The sequence below is a fragment of the Podarcis cretensis genome (genome assembly GCF_951804945.1).
Source record: "Podarcis cretensis genome assembly, chromosome: 16".
NCBI lineage: Eukaryota > Metazoa > Chordata > Lepidosauria > Squamata > Lacertidae > Podarcis > Podarcis cretensis.
This window is the reverse complement of record NC_137186.1, coordinates 14,598,900-14,618,369: the sequence shown is the minus strand read 5'-3', so window position 1 is coordinate 14,618,369 and position 19,470 is coordinate 14,598,900. Positions and strand designations below refer to the sequence as shown.

At 47.8% G+C, this 19,470-nt stretch overlaps 1 protein-coding gene across 4 annotated transcripts in view; it reads right to left on the bottom strand.

Annotated features, from left to right (window-relative positions):
- IGSF9 (immunoglobulin superfamily member 9) overlaps positions 1–19,470 on the bottom strand; it is a 64,222-nt gene that overhangs the window by 12,859 nt on the left and 31,893 nt on the right. For all 4 annotated transcript variants that reach the window (XM_079957515.1, XM_079957513.1, XM_079957516.1 and 1 more), the window contains exons 4-15: positions 16,535–16,687; positions 12,691–12,842; positions 8,014–8,131; positions 6,665–6,806; positions 4,980–5,125; positions 4,081–4,223; positions 3,848–3,988; positions 3,584–3,700; positions 2,530–2,680; positions 1,534–1,657; positions 455–630; positions 81–331 (exon numbers count right to left, since the gene is read on the bottom strand). In XM_079957515.1, coding sequence (XP_079813641.1) covers positions 81–331; positions 455–630; positions 1,534–1,657; positions 2,530–2,680; positions 3,584–3,700; positions 3,848–3,988; positions 4,081–4,223; positions 4,980–5,125; positions 6,665–6,806; positions 8,014–8,131; positions 12,691–12,842; positions 16,535–16,687 — 1,814 coding nt within the window. The remainder of the gene's footprint in view (positions 1–80; positions 332–454; positions 631–1,533; positions 1,658–2,529; positions 2,681–3,583; positions 3,701–3,847; positions 3,989–4,080; positions 4,224–4,979; positions 5,126–6,664; positions 6,807–8,013; positions 8,132–12,690; positions 12,843–16,534; positions 16,688–19,470) is intronic.

Genomic DNA, 19,470 nt, shown 5'->3' with positions numbered 1-19,470 from the left:
AGGCTCTGTGGTTTAACCCACAGCGCCACCCGCTGCACTAACCTTTCAAAACTGTATCTCTGACACCCTTCTGAACCCACCTTGATTAGCCCAGGCACCAGGAGCTGCGTCTCAGAGCTGGAAATGGATCCGTCAAGAACCTCCCAGCCGCCCTGGTCTTGTCGCAGCTCCAGGGTGTAGCCTGTTAGAGCCACAGAGAATTGGAACGGGGGCTCCCACAGGAGGAGGACCCCCCGCGTGGTCTCGTTGGCCATCAGGGATTGAGGTGGGGATAGGAAAATCTGTGAGGTCGTAGATGAGGGGTTGGGCGGCATGGTGTTTGTTGGGAAACCTGAGGAGGAGAAGGAGAAGAAAGAGAGACAACGGGTGTTGAAACTGTGCATTGTTCCTTTAAGGGTATAGTTTGGGAGTGACACATTGCTGATCAGAAGGAAAGAAGTCCTGTGCCTCTCACCTAGTGGCACAGTGGTGACGATCTCACTGAAGGGACCGCTACCCAGCTTGTTCTGGGCCAAAACGCTGAACTGGTAGCCAGTATCTGGCTGCAGATTCTCCACCAGGACGTGGGAGGCCCCAACAGGCACAGGCAGTGAAACCCAGTCGTGGTGAGGGCGATTGAAGCGTTTCAACCTGTGTGGGACACAGAAATAGAGGAGAGGCTGCAGTCACTAAGAATCCAAACCAGAGACAGAAAAACCCCTGTGGTTTCGAGCAGAAGGGACTTGTGAGCTCCTGGAAGAAGCATTCCAGTAACGTTTATATTTAATTAATCTATTCACTCAGTTTATCAGGCACCCAATAGACTACAAGACTTGTCTGGGCAATGCATAAAAGCAAAAGCAACCTAGAAACCCATTGCAATAAAAGAAAATGGGAAAGCAGCAATTGAGATAACCATAAAAATTATCACTTTTTTTTTTTAAAGAAGCGACAGATCAAGCAATCACAGCATTGACAAAACTGATCTGTTGGAAGAGAGAGTAAATAAATGTTTCGTGGAGCTATAATAACTATATTAATTCCACATCATAAATGTAATTTAAAAGGCTTGGTTGTTGTTTTTTTAAGTCTTTGTTTGGTACGCAAAAGACATTCAAACAGGGATCACTGCCCAATATTGTCAGTGTGGCTGGCATAACCTCCTATGGTACCCATGGAAGGTTTCAGTAAATATTCCCTGAAAGACTACACAGTATATGAGGGGCAGTTTGCTGTTCCTGCTCCTGCACTGGCTTAGCCTCTCCTACACTGAATACAAACAAACTAAACTTGCTCACATTTCTTTGGGTGGCAGGACAAGATGCCCTCCTTTCGGCTCTGAACAGAGGGGAGGTGGAAAGAGCATATATTTGTGAGGAAGTGTAACTGTGATTGATATATGTGCCTTTCCCCCCCACTGAGAAAGCAGCAGATGGAGAGAGGGAATACTTGCCCCCATCCTGTCTCTCCCTCCCCCCAGCACTTTTGGGCACAGCAGCCATTTGGGGCCTAGTGCCCACAGCCTCCATTCCAAAATCCTAACCGAGGACTCACAGCGGCGTATACCAGATGCTGAACCTCTGGAAGTAGCCCCCGTCAAAGCCTGGCTCCCAGGTGATGTTGACAGCCTGTTGGAGAGGCAGCACCGAGACGTTGGCCACTGTGTGGGGGCTGGTGCCTAGAGTTCACGAGAGGGAACGAAAAGCAGAACTGAATTAGCTTGACAGGATTAGGATGAGGCTCAACGGGGTTTTGTGGGTGGTAAAATCCACAGCAGCAGCAGTTTTATCAACTAGTGCCCCCACCAGCCCCTCCAACATTTGTTTTTGAGGATTAAACCAGGTGCACAGAAAGCTTCCTTATGGTATTCTGTCTATCAAGCCCGGTAGTGTCTGCTCCAGCAGGTGGGGAAGGGTTTTTTCTATCACTTCTGACCCAATCCCTTTTTAACTTGAGATGTCCAGAATTGAATCTGGACTCTTCTACATGCTCTACTACTAAGTTACAGTCCCTCCAGTATAGGAAGCTGCTGATTACACTACATCTTGCCGAGTACTAGCTGCTTCGAGTGGCAGAAGCTCTCAAAGGTCTTGAGCAGACCTCTTTACTCATTGTCTGCTACCCGATCTACCCGAGACACCACAAATTTAACCAAGGACCGGCTTGTGATCTACCACAGAGTTATGGCAGTTTTCCCACCCTGCTCCAGATGCTTGCTGAGCAAACCATGCCTAATAAACCATGTCAGGTTTGCGTGCAATAACAAGCCATAGTTAGAACAAGCCAAGGTTTGTAAGGCAAGAACAAACTATGGGTTATGACCATTGTTTGTTGGAACAAACCACGGTTAAGCTGCTGGTCAAAGAAACCATGGTTAAGCCATACAAACCGTGGCTTAGTACCAACAGGCAAACCAGGCCAATATATGTATGCATACACACTGCCCTTCCATGAAAGTTGCAGCACACATCCCTTTTCACTCAAAATAGTTCTTCAATGCATTTCTGTACAGTTTGCTTAATTCTGTTGTGCTCTGAATGAAGTACCCACCCAATACGTAGACAGTGGTTGCAGTGCTGATGCGGGCCACACCGTTGTTGGCGGCGCATTCCCATAAGCCGTGCTGCTCCTTGGTCAGTGGGCGCAGGACCAAGCTGTTGTTCTTGTCCACCTGGGCATTGGCTAAGCCCTTGCTGCCCATCTTGGGGGGGGGGGGGGAGAGACACACCAGAGAGATGTTAGCAAGCTGTTCAAGACCCCAGGGGAAATCAGGGCCCTGCTAACTATACTATGGCTGAAGTCAGTTTAAATTGAAATGTTGCCAATTACTTTTAAATTTTCTTCAAGTTCCAAATATATCGCAAGGGGTTGGACTAGAAGATCCTTTGGGTCCCCTTCCAACTCTATGATTCTATATACTAGTAGGTATAAACCAGGGGTCAGCAACCTTTTTCAGCAGGGGGCCGGTCTACCGTCCCTCAGGCCATGTGACTCAGGCCGGACTATATTTTGGGAGGAAAAAAATGAACAAATTCCTGTTGTTGTTTAGTCGTTTAGTCATGTCTGACTCTTCGTGACCCCATGGACCAGAACATGCCAGGCACTCCTGTCTTCCACTGCCTCCCGCAGTTTGGTCAGACTCATGTTTGTGAACAAATTCCTATGCCCCACAAATAACCCAGAGATGCATTTTAAACAAAAGGACACATTCTAACTCGTGTAAAAACACTCTGATTCCTGGACCGCCCGTGGGCTGGACTGAGGTGATTGGGCTGCACCCGGCCCCCAGGCCTTAGGTTGCCTATCCCTGGTATAAACTGAGAAGGAATTCGAGCCTAGCTAAAAGGTGGAGCTCTGAGTAAACCAGCCAGACTTAACCGGGAAGCCTCTCAGCCTGCTTGTCGGCTCCTTCAGTCTCAGTGTTACCTCAGCGGAGGAGGAGGAGGATGGGGACAAAACTAGAATAAAGTTGTCTCTGCCTCTCACTGGCTCTGGCTCCGCCTCCTGTTGGCCTCCCACCTGGCCGGTCCCAATGGGCAGCAGCCACCACCGCTGGACAGCCTATCTAGGATCTACCTCTTGTTTATGCAAAGAGTTGCCTCACCTTTGTCCAAGAGATGACGGGCAGGGGGTCACCTCTGGCAGCGCAGGGGATGAGCAGTTCCCGCCCCACCTCCTGAAAATACTCCTCCTTGGGGCGCAGGCTGAATGCAGGAGGGTCCTAGGTCGTAAAACACAACACATATTTGACATCTGAAACAGGCAAGGGTCGGCCACAGTGAACACAGGATGCTTGACTTGATGAGCCAGCAGTCAAGTCTCTTCTTATGCTCTAACACACACACACACAGCCGTCTCTGCTACTCACCTTCAGGAGAACGCGTGTAGGTGCCGAGGAGCCAGCACTGCCGTAGCTGTTGTATGGGGTGCACAAGTAAACACCCACGGCATTGTCGTTGCTTGTGGCAATGACAATGGCACCATCGGGAGTCGTGGACCAACCTGGGAGCTAGGAGAGGGAGAGAGTGTTCTGTTCAGAAGAGAGTTATCCCCAAAGGCCTATGAGCCCAAGAAGGTGTGGTGGACGCTTCTGCCAAGTACCTTGCCTAACTCCAGCGGCTGCCCGTCTTTGGTCCAGTTGATGAAAAGCAGCGGAGGATTGGCCTTGTTGGGGCACCTGATGGTGCCTTGCATCCCTATTGGCAGGAGAGTCTCAGGGGGCATGTCGATGACTTGTGCTGGGTCTGCAGAAGGCAGGGAGGACACAGCTTCAGACAGTGGGATGGCTAGTGGGGGAAAGCTAGAGGAGAGATGGGGCACAGCCAAGGCTGGGTTGCTTCTCCAATCAACTGCTGGGATGTCCCACCAGGAAGGCAACCCATACCTTGCACCCTGCAAAATAACAGGATGTGGATAATGCTGCAAGACGATTCTTTCTATGGAGGCTGATCCGAGCTGAGGGGCAGGCGGAGCTGACAATTCTGGTTTCTTTCGGTTTCTCATTTTTCCGATCTTATGATCGGTTCTCCACATTTCCATATCAGAGCATGATTATTATTTTTTAAATCGCCAGAATTTTAGTGCACATTTCCCCCCATAACATATGCACTTTTGCCTTTCACACACACTTTCACCAAAGCAATTTCCCCAAATATAATGCATGCTTGTATGTTGATTTCACTAATGTATGCATTTATGCACACCTAACATGCATTTCTGTACGCATTACTTGGCTGGAGAACCGTGCTGCAAAATTTGAGGGAGTGCAGATTTTGAAGGATGGCTGCATTTCAATCCACGTATTGTTTCAGAAAGTGCAAGGTCAGTAGGTTTGCCTTTAAATGCCATCAGAATTGCATTTCTGCCCCATCCCTGTCTGAGCCCCACCCAGCAGGTTGAACACCGAAGGTGCCTGTTTTCATACTGTCTGCTTTCCCCACCACCCTTAGACTGTGTCTACCAGTTGGAGGTCTAGAATGATGGGAAGGTGCCATGCTTACACAGAACTGTGAGAAACGCTGAGGCAGAAGGTGGTCTCCTTAGCCCATTGCTAGGAACACAGGTATATTGCCCCGCATCCTCTGGGACAGTTTTCTGTACCAAGAGGCTTCCGTCCACCAAGACACGAATCCGGGACTGGAGATGGCTGAAGGAGGCAAAGGAAAGAGAACTTGAAGAGAGCAGGAACGAAAAAAGTGCAACAGCATTGTATTTAAGCACTTGCTTGGCTAACATGGGCAACTGGGAGTTCTATGTATCTTATATATAGATAAGGATACCGTATTTTTCGCCCTATAGGACACACTTTCCCCCCTCCAAAAATGAAGGGGAAATGTGTGTGCGTCCTATGGAGCGAATGCAGGCTTTCGCTGAAACCTGGAGAGCGAGAGGGGTCGGTGCGCACTGACCCCTCTCGCTCTCCAGGCTTCAGGAAGCTATCCGCAAGCCTTGCAAGCCTGGCGGGAGTTCCCGCGGGCTCGCAAGGCTTGCGGGCAGCAGCCTGCAGCACGGGGCGCCCTCCGGAGGGTGCCCCGTGCTTCGCGCAGGTGTCCGCAAGCCTTGTGAGCCCGGCAGGAGTTCCCGCCCGGCTCGCAAGGCTTGCGGGCAGCAGCCTGCAGCCCACAAGCTCGGGGGACAGCGGGGAGGCGGAGCGCCGCCATCCCGCTGTTCCCTGACCTGGTTTGGATTCCCAGACCTGGTTTTGGGGGGGGAAATAAAGGAAAAATTTTTTCCTGTATCTCCCCCCCAAAAAACTAAGTGCGTCCTATGAGCCGGTGCGCCCTACGGGACGAAAAATACAGTATATCTATATCTATGAATGAGAGAGAATGGAGCCAAATACAGTGGTACCTCGGGTTAAGAACTTAATTCATTCTGGAGGTCCGTTCTTAACCTGAAACTGTTCTTAACCTGAAGCACCACTTTAGCTAATGGGGCCTCCTGCTGCTGCCGCACCGCCGGAGCACAATTTCTGTTCTCAACCTGACGCAAAGTTCTTAACCCGAGGTACTATTTCTGGGTTAGCAGAGTCTGTAACCTGAAGCGTTTGTAACCTGAGGTACCACTGTACATAGTATCTGAGTTCAAAGAAGAAGACCAAGTCTAATCAAGTGTACAAACAAATGTAACTGCAGCAATTATTACATATTTCTCCAAACAAATTCACATTGAGAAAATATAAATGAGTCTGAAAATGTCGATTCACATGTAACAAAACTTTCCACCACACTGCTGCTTAGTCTTCTGGGTTCTGCTTGTTCTTTTTAGGTGCATAAATGATGAGTGAGTTTCTCACAAACTGCCATAAATAATGCTTTTTTTTGGCACCAGTTCTCTGAAGTAACTGATGAAACACCCTTGTGAAATGACTAGGCGTACTGCCAACTGTCAAACAAATAATTAGGGATTTCCAAACAAAACCCGCATTTTATCATATAACAAACATAACTTGCAACGCAAGACCACTCTGTCTCCCGGGATGGCGTTCAACTCTACTTGCTCCCAAAGAGGACAAGCTTTAATTTAAGCCCTATGTTGTGCTCCCTTTCACTTTGCTGCCTGGAGCACCCTTGGGGAGGGAAATATTACATAAATAAAGGAAAGAATAGACCATCATTTGCGGAAGAGCCCAGTGAGCAATTCTGCTCCCCGCTCTCGCAAAACACTCACAGCTGGAGTTTCCTACCTGAGGTGAAAAACATTTGTGTCCCCCTGGAACCAGCTATACGTGAGGTTGGCAGGGTAGGCCTCGGCTTGGCAGGCCAAGAAGGCATCTTGGGTGATGTTGACAGTGACGTTCTGTGGGGGCACCACAATTACCGGAGGCCCTGCGAGGAAGAAAATGTCTGGAATGAGTGGCGAAGGCAGGGGCAAGGCACCTTTTCCATTTCCTTCTGCAAAACCTTGTGGGGGGCGGGGGAAGACACATGCCAGTTGTGGGTACCGCCAGAGGTAAGCATGGAGAGGTAATCAAATTTACATTTTGCCTTTGAACAGTAGGCTATACCAAACACACACACACACACACCCCAGAGGTTCAAGGACACATCCCAAACATTCAAAAACATCCAAGGCTGGTGAGGGAATGTGGCTGGGGAAAGTGCCAAGGGCCAGAAAGAGAAGCCAAGGGAGGTACATTGAACCCCTCTCCCCTACCGTGCCAGTGATAAAATGTGGAACTATCGACTCCGAAGTTATGCCAAGATTCCCTTTGGAAATCAGAGACATGCTTGACTCCCATAGCTGTGCACTTGTATCCGCCAGAAAGTCTGGATGGTAAACTGGGGGAGTGATCGTAGCTTGGTGGTAAAGCACATGCTTAGCACACACAAAGTTTCTGCTTTAATCCCTGGCATATCCAGTTAAATGAAGGATCAGATAGCAGGGTTGTGGGAAAGGCTTCTGCCAGGGTCTTTGGAATGGGGAGGGCTGGGGAGACAGGGTCTGCCAGGCTGGAGAAAGCAGTCCTGGGCTAGCTCAGCAAATTTTGGCAAGACACAAACTTCCTGTGCTCTGGGGAGGGAGAGCCCAGCTCAGTGGCAGAGCGCAGGACTGTGAACATGCAGAGAAGGTTCCAGGTTTCATCCCTGGCATCTCCAATTTAAAGGATACAGTTGAAGGTGATGCGAAAGGTTCTTTTTCTGCACGGCACGCTTGGGAGTTGCTGCCAGCGAGAGCAGGACAATTTTGAGCTAGGTCAGGGGTGGGGAACCATTTTTCAACCCACTTATGAGTAACCTTCCAGGGGCCAGGAATACACCCCATCTCCATCTTGGCAAGAAAGTAGCATGCATACACTCCAGCCAGGTAAAGATCACTGGAGGAGGCTGCAGAGGAGGACCAGCCAGGGGTGTGGCCTGGGAATGGGAGGAGCTTGGGAAGAGTCTCTGGAGGGCCGCATTTGGCTCCCAGGACTGAGTTTCCCCTCCCCACCCCCCATGGGCTCTATGGACAGATAAGCTTGTGCAGCAGCATCCTGTGTTAAAATGCTGCTTAAGCCAGTTTGGGAAAGATGCTGCCCCTTCTCCTGTTTACCTTGCACCAACAGGCGGGTTGTGTGGGTGATGGCACCCTCTTCGCTGGTGGCGTGGCAGGTGTAGGCTCCAGCGCTGGCCCGCTCCACACCGGCAAAGACAAGGCTCCCATTCTTCACCTGGTGGGAAGCACATCATTTAGGAAAGGCTTGGAGCAAGCAAGAAAAACCCCCTCCAGCATCTCCTCACCAAGAAATTGTACGGCCAACGAGGTGGTAAAGAAGACCAGGAAAATCAATTCCTCAATGAGTTTCTGTCAATTCCCTCAACTAGGGATGGGCAAATGTCTTCTCTCTGTTTTCCAGTCTTCAGTTCTCTAGATTTCCAGTATAGTTCATGATTTTAAAAAAAAGTCCTCATAAAAATTCATCACCATTTCAGCATGAATTTCTCTAAATATACAGTGGTGCCTCGCAAGACGAAAAGAATCCGTTCCGCGATTCTCTTCGTCTAGCGGTTTTTTCGTCTTGCGAAGCAAGCCCATTGACGGATTAGCGGATTAGCGCTATTAGCGGCTTTTAGCGGCTTATCGGATCAGCTGATAAGCGGCTTAGGAAAAGGGGGGGGGGAAGGGGGGAAAACCCCGCAGGAACTCGCAATACATTTTCGTCTTGCGAAGCAAGCCCATAGGGAAATTCGTTTTGCGAAGCGCCTCCAAAACGGAAAACCCTTTTGTCTAGCGGGTTTTCCGTCTTGCGAGGCGTTCGTCTTGCAGGGCACCACTGTATCACCATCATTACTGATTTGACTTCATACCCACAGCAGGTTACATCAATTTAAACTTCAATACTGAAAACAGTTTAAATCAAACTGCACTCACAGAAATAGGGTATGCCCTGAAAATATATACCATAGGTCTCATAGGCCAAGATAAAGAGCGGTGTCTTTGGCATACGCATTCATATATGCAATTTTACCTAATATACACCTTTTGCAAAGCTTATTTTCCCTAACATTTATATTTCCTCAATATAATGCAGTTTTGTATGTTATCTTCACGGATATATGAATTTCCACACATACTTTACTCAAGTATATGCATTGTTGTTTTTTTACACAATACTTAGCTGGAGAACTGGATTGCAAAAGTTGAGAAGGGCAAAATTCAAAGGATGGCTGTGCTTCAGAAAGTGTGACTTAAGCAGGTATGTCTTTAAATGAGAACAAAATCAAATTTCTCCCCATCCCTCTTATTAACTTGAGAACAGCAAGGACTAAGTATGTGAGCTTGTTCAGATCTCACCTAAGTTCACAGTGTGACTCTAGGAAAAAACACTGTCCTCTTGGTCTCAGCATTCTCACCTGAAATGCAGGTTTTATACAGGGGTGCAAAACTTCTTTTTTGCATGAGGGTCCAACTCCCATTTGGCTAATATCCTCCAGGGCTGCATGTCAGTGGGGGGCATGGATCAGTCTAAGTGGGATTTCCCACCCCCACCCCCCAAAAAACAACTGGGATATATTGGAAAAGGTCAGGGCTTGCTAGCACTCCAAACAGTAGCATACCACACTGCAAGGCTTTCTTGAAGAGAGCAAGTCAAATGCTTGTTTCCTTTGAGTGGCCAGCAGGGGTCAGCCAGACCTTAGGTACCGTATATTTGTTAGAGAACGGTCCTAAAATGAGCTTGACAATTAATTCAGTGCCTATGTGCCCACTAGGAAATCCATCCCTTAGGGTTTCTGAAACTAATTATTGGTTTTTTATTTCTCTGGGTGGGGAAGGCATGAAACTCCTCTTCAGAATAAACAGCACTGGAGAGTAAACTTAGACAGGGAAATCCTCAACCAGCTGCAAAGGCTCACTAGTTGCCCCTAAACAAATCACACAAAACAGCTTCCCATTCCGAGGCGGTGAAAGCTGGGGTGGGGTAGCTCAAACATTTTCAGGAGGGGACAGATTAAAGGGGGTTGGCAAACAGGTTAAACTGGCCTGCACTTCCTCAATGAGAAGGAACAAACAAAGGCAGGGGAATAAACTTGGGTGTTAATTACACCAGTGGTGGACCATAAACTAAGTAAGCAAAGAAGTATAATAGCAAAGGTGCCCCATGATGAAAAAAAATTTCTAGCACAAGGAAGCTTGCGCCCTCCGGGTGTTGCTGACCTACAGTTCCCATCAGTCCCAGCAGGCTGATGGCCAAGACCCAGGGATGATGGGAGTTGCAGTTCAAAGGTTCTTCACACCTGCTCTGAAAGCTTCACCAGGCACCCCTGACGTAAGGGAGATGCTGGGTTACAGGAGACACATGGGAGTCACAGAGGAGGATGCTTTACGGATGGCAGTAACATGAATACTAGTACAGTGGTACCTTGGTTTGCAAACCATAAGCTTTGGATTACAACCACATCAAACCTGGAAGTGCATGTCCCAATTTGCAAACTTTTTTTGCATTACAACCCTTGGGAGGGGGATTATGAACAATTTTTTTTTGGAGACCCCATTGATGAAAGCGCGCCTTGGTTTACAACCTGTTTTGGTTTACAAACGGACCTCAGGAACTCATTATGGTTGTAAACCATAATCCACTGTAATTGTCATGGACTGGCTGGATGCAGAGGAATGGTGGGAGGTACCAGCTGGGGAACCCCCAAGGGAACCTCCAGGGTAAGAAGGCTCAGAGCCAGGGGGTGGTGGGACAATGCTGAGTGGGTCAGAGGGAGCAGACTGGGAGGAGAAGGTGTCAGAAGCTGGAGAGGCAACAGGGTTTAGTGAGCAAGAAGAGGCTGCGGCAGAGGGCAGTCCTGATTCAGAGGCAGAAGCAGAGGGGAGGTCAAGAAGCAGAGTGGAGGCAGGCTGCTGAAGAAGCCAGGGAATCTTCCCCTCCTGCAGCCAGCTCCCCTTCTTCCTGGTCTCCCAGAATGGGCAGAAAAAGGAAGAGGGCGGGTCCTTGGAGAGCAGTGGGAAGGTGGGGGCCTTCAGTCCCTGAAACTCCTTCATTGGTGCAAGCACTGCTGGGAAGAGGTGCTGTGCTCACCAGGCCTGTGCTGGGTTTCTGGAATAAAGTGTTAACATCACTGACACCAGTGTTGTTGTTTTTAATTGTTGACCTACTCCTGACTCTGGCTCCTGACAATAATGTTCTCTTAAATACCTGGATTTGTTAAAACCCTAAGTTGTGAACCATAGAAACTGCTCATGTAGGGGAGGGAATCTGTCACCATTTTCAGCTCTCTGTAAGACTAGAAAACACTGGAGGTATTCTGAAAATGCATTTACAGTGGTGCCCCGCAAGACGAATGCCTCGCAAGACGAAAAACCCGCTAGACGAAAGGGTTTTCCGTTTTGGAGGTGCTTCGCAAAACAAATTTCCTATGGGCTTGCTTCGCAAGACGAAAATGTCTTGCGAGTTCCTGCAGTTTTTCCCCCCTTTCCCCAAGCCGCTAAGCAGATAAGCCACTAAAAGCTGCTAAAAGCCGCTAAACCGCTAATAGCGCTAATCCGCTAAGCAGTCAATGGGCTTGCTTCGCAAGACAAAAAAACCGCTAGACGAAGAGAATCACGGAACGGATTCTTTTCATCTTGCGAGGCACCACTGTATTTAAACACCTTTTTAAATTTGTGCGTATGGAGCAGGGGGAAATCTCACCAAATCCAATAAATGTGAACACATTCATTTATTGCTGACATGTTATATCCTGCCCTTCAATGTCAATGGCATTTCCAGGGAGGCTAACTGAGAATGAATACACTATTAAACAACCATAAAACGAAAATGAAAACAGCATATTCTCATTTGAGATTTGTAATCTGCACATTTTGAGGAGGGTTTTAAAGCAGAGTATTGGCTAAAATGGCTTAGGAGGATGCGAGTGGAAGCCCAACAACACCTGAAGAGCCAGGTGTGAAGGAAGGGAGAAGGCACTATGCAGGGCATCTGAAAGTATGTTCCAGGCAAACAGGGGAGGAAAGAGAGAATTGAAAGTCATTTAAAACAGGAGTCAAGAATGGGGCACTTCCAGAATATGCTTGATTACCATGAGGTCTAGAAACATACTCACGCCCCCTTTAAAAATAAAACAACCACGCTATTTCCAGTTCAAAGGCCAGGTTCCCAGTTTGTAAGATGATTGTGTCTACACACATTTCTAGACTAGGGGTTGGAGACTTATGGTCCTCCAGATGTTGTTTGACGGTCACTCTCATTCTCCCTGACCACTGGGCCATGCCAGCTGGGACTCTTGCAGGCCAACAACTTTTGGGGGGACCACAGGCTCCCCACTCCTTTTCTTGACTAGAGTTCTTCAACTTTGGGTCTTCAGTTGTTGGCTTACAACTTACATCATCGCTAACCAGTGGCGTAGCGTGGGGGGTGCAGGGGGGGCCGGCCGCACCGGGCGCAACATCTGGGGTTAGGGCAAATCCACGGGTTAGGGGGCGCAAATCCACGGGTTAGGGGGCGCAAATTACTTGCCTTACCCCGGGTGCTGACAACCCACGCTACGCCACTGTCGCTAACCAATGGTTCAACCAGGCTGGGGGTTGTGGGAATTGTAGTCTAGACTGGCATCCCCAACCTGTGGCCCTCCAGATGTTTTGGCCTGCAACTCCCATGATCCCTAGCTAACGGGAACAGTGGTCAGGGATGATGGGAATTGTAGTCCAAAACATCTGGAGGGCCGAAGGTTGGGGATGCCTGGTCTAGACCCTTGGTTCCTGGGCTACATGCACACGCCTTACCTGAACCTTGTCTCCACTTTCTATGGCTTGGTTGTCCCTCTTCCAAGTGACTACTGGTTGGGGGTTTCCCGCTGCAGAGCAGGTCAGCGTGAGAGACTTTTGGTCTTGCACTTCTATGAAAGCTGGCGGGGTCTCCTGGAAGGTGGGGGGAACTGCAAGACAGACCTTATGAGAACAGCACCCGAATAATCAGAAATGTTATTCTAAGATTACCAGATGAGCCCTGGCTAGATCAGGCTGAAGGCCTATCTAGTCCAGCATACTGTTCTCACTGTAGCTGACCAAATGCCGATGGCAGTGGTTTTTAACCAGTGTGCTGTGGCACCCTGGGGTGCCCTGAATGATGATCAGGGCAACAATGGCCCCCGTCCCTCTTTCCTTCCCTCCCTTCCCCTCATGCCCTCTAGCATCTCTGCCTCCCATAGGCTTGCACAGCTGTTTGTTGCAACAGTCCTGGCTACAAGTTCCCCCAGTGAATGGTACCTTTGGGGCTGGCCAGGGGGTGCTTCTCAGGCCTCTGTGAGACAATGGGAGGAGGCACCTCTCTTTGGGGCGGGGGGGGGCAGCTCAGAGACCAGGGGCGGCAGCCCAGAAGACTCCCAAGGAGAGAGGAGGAGAGGAGGCTGAGGGAACACTTCACAAGGGAGGGTGTTTGAAATGGGGTGAGAGGCTGTTGGCTCTGCAGGCAAGGGGTGTGACATAACTGGGCTCCTGAGCCCCACAGGGGTAATGCAGAAGGAATGTAGTTGGTCAAGGGAGCCGTGGACCGGAAAAGGTTGAAAACCTCTGGCCTATCGGATCCCCACAAGCAACACCTGAGTACAACAGCAACCTACTGTTGTGCAAATTAAATGAAAGAACCATGTACACCACTTTGACCTCTTTGGATGAAAGATCAAATGTCAAAATATGTTTAAAAGGTGCAGATTTTGGTATTAAAAAAACACTTGCTAGCACATTTTAAAAAGAAATATATATCCTCACTTAGGGATGGGCAAAACAAGTCAATTCTGGTTTCTCTCTGTTTCTTACTTTTCCAGTCATAATTTCAGTTCTCCACATTTCCACAACAGTTTGAGATTTTTTTAAAGAGACATTTTATCAGCATTCTAGTGTGATTTTCTCCTAATATACACTTTTCTTTTTTACACAATTTTGCCTAACATACATGGTTTTTTTTGCAAATAAATCTCACCTAATGTTGTATTTTGGTGCACATTGCTTGGTTGGAAACCTGCATTTTAGAATTTGGGTAAGTGTGAATTGGGGATAGCTCAGCTGGTACAGCATGAGGCTCTTAATCTCAGAGTCGTGGGTTTGAGCCCCACATAGTGCAAAAGAATCCCGCATTGCAGGGGCCTGGACTAAATGACTCTTGTGATCTCCCTTCCAACTCTACGATTCTAAGGATGCCCTCCAGCCAAGGATTACAGGGCAGTTTATAGTATAAAAACACAAAAATATGTAACGTAATGACAAACAAAACAATACCTCTACCAGCCCCAACAATTTAAAATGCGATAAATTGTTTAATTGGCTAAAGGCCTGGGAGAAAAGGGATGTTTTATAAATCTTTGTGAAAATTAATCAGCATTTTTGTGGAAAACTTTCCCAATATATGCACTTTTGTGTGGAATTCTGCCTAACATACACATTCTTGCAAGCAATTTCCCTGAATGTAATATATGTTTGAATTTTATTTTCACGATTATATGCATATTTATGCACTTTTTAATGCACTGTTGTACATGTTACTTGGCTGGCAAACCACCTTGGAAAATTGCACATTCCAAAATGCATTTCTGTTTGCATATTGGTTCTGGAAGTGCAAATTATATAGGTTTGCCTTTAAATGTCAGATGAATCAAATTCCTCTCCCATGCCTATCCTCCCCTGGTACCCCAGGTCTTATCCCCTTAACAAATGCCCACCCCCTCCCTTTTTAATGTCTCAGCTGCAAGTAGGGGCTGGTCATCTGTTCAAGGATAATAGCAATTGATTAGGCAGCAGAGCAGGGATGAGTAGCTGGGGAGACAGAAGCTGGGAGAGGGCAGGATTACAGACTGGGATGAGGGTCTGGAAGAAGAGCTAAGCAGATGGGAGACAAAAGGGGATCTGATGCTGAGACAACCAGCATGCGAAGGATAGGGGATGGGCCCAAATGAGGACATTTAGGTCACATCCACACCATGCATCCTGGGAACTGTAGTCTGTTAAGTCTGATGGGAAGGGTCTCCTAACAGCTCTCAGCACCCTTAACAAACTACAGTTCCCAGGATTCGTTGGAGGAAGCCCTGACTGTTAAACCGGCATTAGAGTGCTTTAAATGCACAGTGTGCAACCCTTCTTATATCATTGTGCATACTGCTTTAAAAAAATACAAGTGGACAGGCTACTGCACCAAGGGGTACCCAATTTCCATAATCCACACTGGCTGGGGCAGATGAGAATCCAGCCATATCTGTTGTGCCACAGGGTTCCCCATTCCACTTCAGTGCATTTCCAAACAAAATTCAAACATCCTTTGAAATTGGCAGTTTCCTGAGCTTGCAAAGCAGTTCTCCAGCCAAGAAATGTGTGGAAAAAAGCAGATTCTGAGGTAAAGCATGCATAAAAATGTGTATATTAGTGACAACAATATACAAAAATGCTTCGTAGTATGGGAAATTGCTCTGCAAAGGTGTGCACATTAGGAGAAATCCGCACTAGACACTGATTAATTTTCATGAAGACTTTTTCAAAAAAATAAATAAAATAAATTGCACACCGATGTGGAAATATGAAGTCCTGAGTTTAAGGTTGGAAAAATGATAAACAAAGAGAAACCAAAATTGCCAAAGTTGCCCATCCCTATGTCATCTCAATTGCTGTTATAAGCAAGGGGGGAAATATCGTTCTTTTCCTCCATCATGCACCGTTAATAACTGTATAAGCCTCTTTTATCCTAGCTTCCTGAATCCTTAAAAAATAAGTTTTTGCTCTATGGAAAGAGACAAGATAGAAATTGAAAACAATCAATCAATCTAATGTGGAGCCCTTCAGATCTTGTTGAATCCAACACCCACCATTGCTGGGAGGGGGTAGGATTAGATGACCCTTTGGGTCCCTTCCAAGTCTGTTCTTTGATTCCTTGATTCTATGGCCATTGGCCAGGCAGGTTGGGGCTGATGGGAGTTGTAGTCCCAAACATGTAGAAAGAACGGCATTGAGCAACCCTGAAGTAAATTAAAAAAGCTGGAGATGTGGGAGCAAAAATACGAACTTAATACATATGTTGATTAACTGCCCGATGAGAAGATCATTTTGGTGCGAGGTGAGGATATTTATAGCGAGAGTAATAAAAAGAAATTGTTTTTTAGGGGAAATAAATTTAATTCTAAATTATATTCCGGAAACGTGGGAAATTTCAAGGGGTCAAAAAAAATGGATGTACTATATTAGAAGCAAAAAAACCCTTGTTTTGATGAATTGGAAGAGCCGCAAAAAGATTCCATTGAGCATATGGATTGATAATATGGACAGATTAGCTGCATACGAACGAATTGCATGTCGACGCAAAATAAGAATGGATAAATATGAAGAAATCTGGAGCGAATATTTAAGCGATAAGGCAGATAGTGGTGGGAAGTAGTGGGAGGAGAGAGAGGTGGGAAAATATTGTTAAAAAAGGTGTAGTCGTAGGTATATCAGTGTACTCCAATCTGAATTGTCAAATTGTGTTGTTATTGTTGTTATGGTTTTTGTTGTATATGTCTTTTGTGGTTGATGTTTGTATCAAAAAAAATGATTAAGCAAATAATAATTTTACAAAAGTAAATTAAAAAAATAAACACCCAGAGCATACAATTGACAGTGAGGTGGATCCAGGTGCCGTTTTGGAACTCGTCGTCACTGTTGGGTCGGTCGAGAAAGAGCACCCGGCACTCGTACCAGCCCTGGTCCTCGGCACGCAGCTGCTCAATCCAGAGAGAGGCGCCCTCTTGGATCCGCACACGACCTGCATTGCAGACAAGAAACCACAGAAGAACATGCAGGGGGTTATGGAAGCAACAACACCATCACAGGAAGCTGTGATTCCTGCACTGCAGTGCAGGGGGTCAGATTGGGGGTACTTTCTAACCCTATGATTATATGATTCTAAGACCTCAACCCAGCCCAGCAAATTTTCTTCCCCTGAAATGGAACCAATACACTGGAGGATTGGGCATGCTCAGCAGGTGCAGAATGCTGAATGACTATGGAGGGGGAATGGAGTGTCCTGGAAAAGGGCATGGCTCTCTGCCTTGAACTCTGAACAGGACACTTCACGCTGCAAGGTTTTGTTAAAGGTCCAACTTGCATTTGGAAGTCCCAAGAACCGGTAAAGGAATAGAGTGCTTTATGAAAATCCAGAATAAGGGCCCACCAAATACAAATAAAGCGGATGTGGCAGCATACCCATTGGCTGCAACCAGTACATTCTGCCTTACGTTCCTACCTAAAGCAGTCCTTTATTTACAACCATGAGGACTGGAACACTACTTTATTTTAGGAGAAGAACCATAGCTCAGTGGTAGAGCATTTCCCTGCATGTGTAGGTTCCCTGTTGACCCCCAGGTAAGGCTGGGAAAAGCTGCCAGAAATCCCGCAGAGCTGCTGCCAGTCAGAGCAGGAGACACTGAGTTAGATGCACCAACGGTCTGAATCCGATCCCTGCTTGTAAGTTACTTTAAATGTGATTTTAACCACCACTCGCAGACACAAGTCAAAAGCAGCCATGGGGAGTAGCCAGCGGTGATGCTATCCTCCTTTATCCATGCTGTTTTCCTGAGGAAATCCCCCCCGCTCTAGTTACAGCTTCCAGGGAGGGAGTGTAGTGGGAATACCAGTTGCTGGGAATAACAAGCACGGAGAATTGTATACTGGACTAGATGGGCCACATTGGGCTATTCTTATTTTCTAATAAAGGGTAAAGAGGACCCCTGACCATTAGGTCCAGTCGTGGACGACTCTGGGGTTGCGGCGCTCATCTCGTTTTATTGGCCGTGGGAACTGGCGTACAGCTTCTAGGTCATATGGCCAGCATGACTAAGCCGCTTCTGGCGAACCAGAGCAGCGCACGGAAACGCCGTTTACCTTCCCGCCGGAGCGGTACCTATTTATCTACTTGCACTTTTGAGGTGCTTTCGAACTGCTAGGTTGGCAGGAGCAGGAACTGAGCAACGGGAGCTCACCCCGTTGCAGGGATTCAAACAGCCGACCTTCTGATCGGCAAGCCCTAGGCTCTGTGGTTTAACCCACAGCGCCACCCGCGTCCCCTTATTTTCTTATAGGATTAGACAAATTCAGAAAGGTAAAAGTTGCTGGGCTGACAATGGCTACAAGCCACAGTGGCTATGTTCTCCCTCCACTGTTGGAAGTCTGTAGGCCCCTGAATACCACAGTTGGTAGGAATCGCAAGTGGGCTCTTGCACCCAGGTCCTGCTTGTGGGGCTTCCTATAGTCATCTGGTTGGCCTCTCTGAAGACAGAATGCTGGACTATGACTCGGCCGATCCAGCAACCGGTCCAGTCAGCTTCCGCATGTGGCCCTTCACGTCCTTTGCCTCGGGCAGCAAAATGTCTTGGGCCAGCACGGGCTTGAGAGCCTACTTCCCGCTCTCTCGGGGAGTCCTGAGAAGACCACCCTTGCTGATGCCCCCTTCCCCTCTCTCTCTCCCTGCCCAGCTGGGACCATGACGCTGGGAAGAAACCGTTTGCTTTTGTGGGAACCGCCATGGAAAACAAAAGCCGGAGTCCAGGCCCGGGCAGCGACACCGGGTCAGGGGTCAATTCAACAGACATTAAGTGTTACACAGTGTCTCTCCCCCCCCCCCCCAATGGGCAGGAGGGATGGGGAGCTGGAAAAAGGAGGCCAGCGAGAGTGCCATGCCGAGGGGAGGGGGTTGGATATGTGCCCCACGGACTCCCCACCCCCACCCCAACACTTCAAAAGGGCTTTGTTCCTTAAGGAGAAACCAAGTGGGTCTCTTTTTTTTCATGCCATTGCCCCGTCTCCTCCAAACTGCTTCCCTCCTTCGAGCCTCAAAGAGGCAATGCAACATCAGTCGTCCTCAGAACAGATCCATTGGAATTAAAGGACATAACTAATTTAGGCTTATTAATTTCAACGGGTTGCATCCAACATTAGTCCAAGTAGATCCATTGCAAAAGAATGGACATAGAGAGTCAGCTCTGAGGAAAACTTCCTGATGCTATGAGATGCTAGGCATTAAAACAGGCTGCCTTGGAAAGTGGCGAACTCCCCGTCATTAGAAGTTTTCAAGAAGAAATTGGAGGGGCACACGTCAGGGGTGCTGGAGCAGCAGATCACCTATGAGGCAGTGTGGTGGAGTGGTTAGAGAGTTGGACTAGGACCTGGGAGACGAGGGTTGAAATCTCCACTCGGCCATTAAGCTCTCAGTGTGACTTTGGGCTAGACAACAGCTCTCAGCCTAACCCACAGGGTTGTTGGGCAGATAATACAGGGGGAGGGAGAACCATGAACTGTGCCTTGAGCTCCTTGGAGGAATGGTGGGAATATCTATGCAGCCAGTTCAGTGCCCATTGCAGCCAAGACCAGCTGGAACTGGATGGTTCCAACCATACTGATTTGCAATGAGACAGAGCAAGTTTTAAAGAGCTAATTTTGCCACTAGGAAACAGGCCTTCAATTAAGAAAAAAAATCAATTAACGTACTGAAATCGGGAGAGGGCAGAGAAGCCAATGCAAAGCAAAACATATCAAAGCCAGTCACCCAGA